At 39.6% G+C, this 5,730-nt stretch overlaps 1 protein-coding gene across 1 annotated transcript; it reads left to right on the plus strand.

The window, feature by feature from the left end:
- Positions 1-177: 177 nt before the first annotated feature.
- Positions 178-2,626, plus strand: LOC102295073 (splicing factor U2AF 35 kDa subunit; the record flags this gene model as incomplete). Its single annotated transcript, XM_005953336.2, is given in 4 exon segments — positions 178-276; positions 372-505; positions 2,112-2,204; positions 2,297-2,626. Coding segments are annotated over 4 exon segments (468 nt in total), but the record flags the coding sequence as incomplete, so codon positions are not given.
- Between the last annotated feature and the right edge of the window lie 3,104 nt (positions 2,627-5,730).

The following is a 5,730-nucleotide window of genomic DNA, read 5'->3' on the forward strand; positions in this document are numbered from 1 at the left end:
CATTTATTTCAACAAAGTAACTATATTCTAAATATCACCTTTTTAAATGGTAACTGTAACGGAATACAGTTACTCATATTTTGTATTTTAAATACGTAACGGCGGTAAATGTATTCCGTTACTCCCAAACACTGCGCACATAACATCAGACTTGACTTCTCTATCATTTCCTCACAGGAGGTGTTCACAGAGATGGAAGAAAAGTACGGCGAAGTGGAGGAAATGAACGTATGTGACAACCTCGGTGACCACCTAGTTGGAAACGTGTATGTGAAGGTGAGTGTCAGGCTTCCACTTTCCACACATGTAGTGAAATTTGGCTTTGATCCACTGACATAACTTTTCTCTTCGACTGCCATCTCTCTTTGTAGTTTCGTAAAGAGGAGGACGCTGAGAAGGCTGTGATAGACCTAAACAATCGGTGGTTTAATGGACAGCCCATCCATGCTGAGCTGTCTCCTGTCACAGACTTTAGAGAAGCCTGCTGTCGCCAGTATGAGATCGGGTGAGTTTTACATCAAAGGAAACAGCTTACAAGCTGTATCTAACCCCAAAAGGCCTTACAGAGGGTCCAGAACAGGAATGTCCAACACAGTCAGGGTGGGCCAGCTTTCTGATACAGAGTCAGATTATAATAGTTTGGTAAATTCACAGCTAGTGAGCAGATGCCTGGTGTGTGTCGTCCACCCCCCCCACCCCCCGTTGCATTATTATTCGCTCTGTTTAGCCAGCTGCTTCAGCCAAAACCAACACAGTATTTCCAGTTGTTTAATGTTGTGTACCACATGTATTAAAGGACAGCTTCAGACTGTGTCCTAAACTGTTTTTTGTTTTTTCCAACATCAAGTTCATTTGCAAAACCAGCTATGTGTTTCCAGTAGTTCAGTATTTGTTTTATTGAACTAAAGTGAGGATGGTAGAAATATGATATTGTGTAGCAGTGGTGAAATTCTTGTTCAGTATAGGTTTGGCCAGTTTTGATGATTTTACCTTGTTTTATGTATGTATGTATGTATGTATGTATGTATGAATGTATGAATGTATGAATGAATGACAAAAAAGTGCTGGAGAGAAACAGAAATTCAGATGTGTTCGGCAATTTCTGATCATTTAATCAGCACAAGTAAAACCTATTTGCCAATTAGCTGATTCATTTTAGAGGTTTAAAGTTTAAAGCAGTGTTTGGTATCCTATTCATGGTGCGCCTAATGAAAGTCACTGTCACAGTCCACTCATGAGTACTTCTTTTTTTTTTAAATTCAAGGTAAAGTTTCTAACTAGAAGCTTCTGTTTGTTCCTGGGAAAAGTAATTAAATTAATTTTTATTTATAAAACGCCAAATCACAACAATAGTTGCCTCAAGGCGCTTTATATTGTAAGGTAAAGTCCTTAAAATAATACAGAGAAAACTCAACAATCAGATGACTCCCTGTGAGCAAGTGGTTTGGCGAGAGTGGGAAGGAAAAACTCCTTTTTAATGAGAAGACACCTCCAGCAAAACCAGGTTCTAGAAGATTCTATGGAAGAGCTAGAGATTAATAATAACTAATGATTAAATGGAGAGTGGTGTATAAAGTCATAGTGATTGGAGAGAAAGAACGGGGAATGAAAAGGATACACTTAATGCACCATGGGAATCTCCCAGCAACCTACAGCTATTGCAGCATATCTAAGGGAGGATTCAGGGCCACCTGATCCAGCCCTAACTATATGCTTTAGCAAAAAACAAAAGTGTTAACCCCAATCCTAAAAGTAGAGCAGGTGTCTTGTCTCCCGAATCCAAACTGGGAGCTGGTTCCAGGGAAGGGGACCTGAAAGCTGAAGGCTCTCCCTCCCATTTTACTTTGAACTACTCCAGGAACCACAAGTAAACCAGCAGTCTGAGAGTGAAGTGCTTTATTTGGGTGATATGGTACTATGAGGTCTTTAAGATGAGATGGGGCCTGATTATTCAAGACCTTGTATATGAATTATTTTAAATTAGATTCTTGATTCAAGAGGGAACCAATGAAGAGAAGCCAGTATAGTAGAGAGATGGGTGAAATATATCCTCTGGGTTCTCTGATTCTTGCTGCCCTGGTTTTCATATGCTTTGTGTGCTCTCTCCACAGGGAATGCACTCGTGGTGGTTTCTGTAACTTCATGCATCTGAAACCCATCTCACGTGAGCTGAGGAGAGAGCTCTACGGCCGTCGAAGGAAGAGGTACAAACTTTGCATGTCAGGCACGTCGTTAAACCTTCGGATGTTTCACATTTTGTCACAGTTCCTAATCCTCTACTTCCTCACACCTACAGCCGCATCAGGTCTCGGTCTCGGTCAAGAGACAGGCGGTCTCGCTCGAGGGACAGGGACAGAGACAGGGACAGGGGTCGAGGAGGCGGCCGTGACCATGAGAGACGTCGCTCCAGAGACAGAGAACGTTCGGGGCGATTCTGAACTTCGAGCAGTGACTACTTGCCCTCCCTGTGTTCATCCCTGTCTTTTTTTAAGTTTGTACCCTTGCAGATCTGTTTTGGGACTAACTGAAAGGTAGCTGTTTCGAAGATGTGAATCCACTGAGGAGTTTGGTTTTTCTTGATTTCTGAAAATGACTTTCACTTCATTAAATTTAAATTTGTACCAAACGATAATGATTACTGAGTCTCATTTCATATTTCATAGTAAGCATTCATTTCAAAATCAGATATAGCCACTGATGAGTCATTATTCCTCACATGTAGTGTGTTGTTGAACTTAGTCGTGAAGAAGTTCATGATCTAGGATAATTTCTTAGTTTAAAAATTTAAAAAGCAGGATTTTCTTGCCCACTCATTTCTGCTGCCATAGTTACTTCCATTTCTATTACATGTGATTCAAGATTTTATATCTCATATAGGCTGTAGACAGAAATTGGATCATTTGTTTCATAGGCGGATAAAACAATATCCGGCTGTGTAAAATGTAAATAAAAACAATGCAATGATTTGCGAATCTCATGAGAACATTTGTTTGTTTGTTTGTTTTATTCACAGTAGAACAGAACTGAATGTTTAAACTACAGCTGAGGATTAGGGCCACCGAGGGGAAAAACATGGGTATGTCCTTTTTCTTCTTTTCCAGAATTCTGAGAAAAAAGTCAGAATTCTGACTTTAATCTGGAAAAGGAGAAAAAAAGAAAAGATGTGCCCACGTTTTTGTTTTTTGTTGGCCCTAATCCTCTTCCGTGGGGAACTGAGACCAGAGGCCCATACTATGAAGCACTTTTGTCTTATCCAGCTAATTTCAGGATTAACTCTGCGTTTCCTGCACATTTAAGGTGGTTCACTTCTTAAAGGAGGAGTGTCTCCATGGAAACCTATGCTGTGACCATAACCTGCTCTGAAGCCGGTTGTAGTTTTAAGATTAGAGATCCGCTGGTATGAAATCACCCTACTGACCAATCAGCTCTCTGGAAAATAATTTAAAGTATTATCGCTCTATAAATACACGATGTCAAAATAGAGCATTTATTTGTGTTTGCTGACATCATCAAATTTGCGCAGATTCTGTATTTTGTTCCGCTTTAAACAACAAATGCATAAAGATTTAAAAATATATATATTTATTATAATCCCTAAAAGCATAACGCGACTTTACGATGGAGTTGTAATTTCAACAATATTGAATTCTATTAACCTCTTTCCCCGTGCTTCTAACCTCTTATAATATAGTTTTATCTCTCTGAAGTCAGTCGCACCGCTTGTGATTGGTCAGATTCTGCTAACGCCACCCCTTTCATGTGAACGCGCAGGGAAACCCAGGGTTAATCTATCGAGTTGATCGTGTGGCCGCTCATTGATTTGATTTGTGCAGGTTACAGGTAAGTTGATTCAGATAATGTGAAGATATCACCGAATGTGCCGAGCTAGCTTCGTTGTCCAGGACCCAGATGCTGGACTTTTGGGAGAGGACTGTTGTTCCATTGTCGGTTCATAGAGGATAAGTTGCTCGACAGTCCCGGGTCTTCTTTGTTGTATTCGTCATCATTATTTTTCATAATGCTCCAGATGTTTTCATTTGGTGAAAGGTCTGAACTGCAGGCCAGTTCAGCACGTGGACTCTTCTACTGTGAAGCCATGCTTGTTGTATAGATGCTGTATGAAGTTTAGCATTGTCTTGCTGAAATATGCAAGGCCTTCCCTGAAGAGGAGGGGGACATGTGCTCATCTGATCACAGAACAGTTTTCCACTTTGGCTCGGTCCATTTTGAACGATCTTTGGCTCAGTGAAAACGGCAGCATTTCTAGATCACGTTCACGCACTTTCTTTACACGATGGAGCTTTTGTGGTTGGTACAGTGAACTGCATTCAAAAAGTTATTTCCATGTCTGCTTTTAATGCATTTCAAAGACCCAAACATCACGGGCATCCACTACAGATTTTCATACAGAACTTTCTCCAGATTCTCTGATTTGTTTTTTTGACGATGCCCGGTAGCAGCACTGTGAACAGCAATGATGCCAGAAACGTAGTATATATTCTTCACGCCACAATATATTTTAGGAGAGTGGTAGTTTTTGTGATTTTAAATCAAACAATCATTATGCGGTTGAAGCCCGGACCTTTAAATTCATTTAAATTAGGAATGCCCCATTTTCAGAGGCTTAAAATCCGTATCGATGTAAAATTACAGATTAAAAACACGTTAATTTGAAAATTAATAAGTTATATATATGAAAGTTCTCAGAAATGGCTTCTTTGTAACAGTCAAAACCGCATAAGCGTGAAACTGAAAGCCCACTGCTAAACCCTGTTGTGTGAGAGACTTCTTTGTATGTTTGGATAGTAACGGTAGAAAATATAGATACATTTTGAAGTAAAAACAGTTCTATAAAAAGCATCCTGTGATCGCTGAACATTCATTGTAAGAAGCGTCCACGCTGCATGCTATTGGACATAAATGCTCAGGGGCAAGACCAATCACTGTGCGCTGATTGGCGGATAGGGACCTGAAAATAAAGCGCAGAGAACTCAGGTGTCCATCTGACAGCTGCAGGGGTTCATGTCCGGCACACAGGTGAGTGCACTGCCCTTTTCGTGTTGCTCAATATGAATGGCTTTAAACACAGCAGAGATTCAGTACTCTGGTGCACAGCTGTGGAAAGACTGGTTTTGTTCTTATTTCCAGGCTTTCCTGAACTCACTTGTGCGTTATCAGGAAAAACAGAGCCCAAGTTTACCTGCTGAGATGTTACGACGTTATTACAACGTTGTCATTTTATGCTAGTCGAGTGCTATTGTTATGTCGGGAGAAAATATGAACATATTTAACTATATTTGACACTATTAAATTTAAAGGCCTTTTATCTATTAATTGTCTAGCTTGTAATTCCCCAAAACTGAAGTTGTATAATGTGAAACGAGGAATGGCTATCACTTTTTAAATTATTAAATAAATCGATTTGTTGTTTACTGAAGCAAATGCCAATCAGGGATAATGTGTATCATAATTTTTCCAATTCATGTTTTGATTTTGATTCTGGAGCAAAAATGTGCTTTTGCTTGTTAGCCAGATGTCTAAAGCACTGCACTGTGGACAGTGTTGGGAAGGTTACTTTTAAAATGTATTCCACTACAGATTACAGAATAAATGCCCGAAAATGTATTTTGTATTCCGTTACGTTACTCAATGAGAGTAATGTATTCTGAATACTTTGGATTACTTAATATATTATCATGTTTTTTACAACTGCATGAATGTACTATTGCT

The sequence above is a fragment of the Haplochromis burtoni genome, unplaced genomic scaffold (genome assembly GCF_018398535.1).
Source record: "Haplochromis burtoni strain Fernald_Lab_line unplaced genomic scaffold, NCSU_Asbu1 Contig_3781, whole genome shotgun sequence".
Lineage (NCBI taxonomy): Eukaryota > Metazoa > Chordata > Actinopteri > Cichliformes > Cichlidae > Haplochromis > Haplochromis burtoni.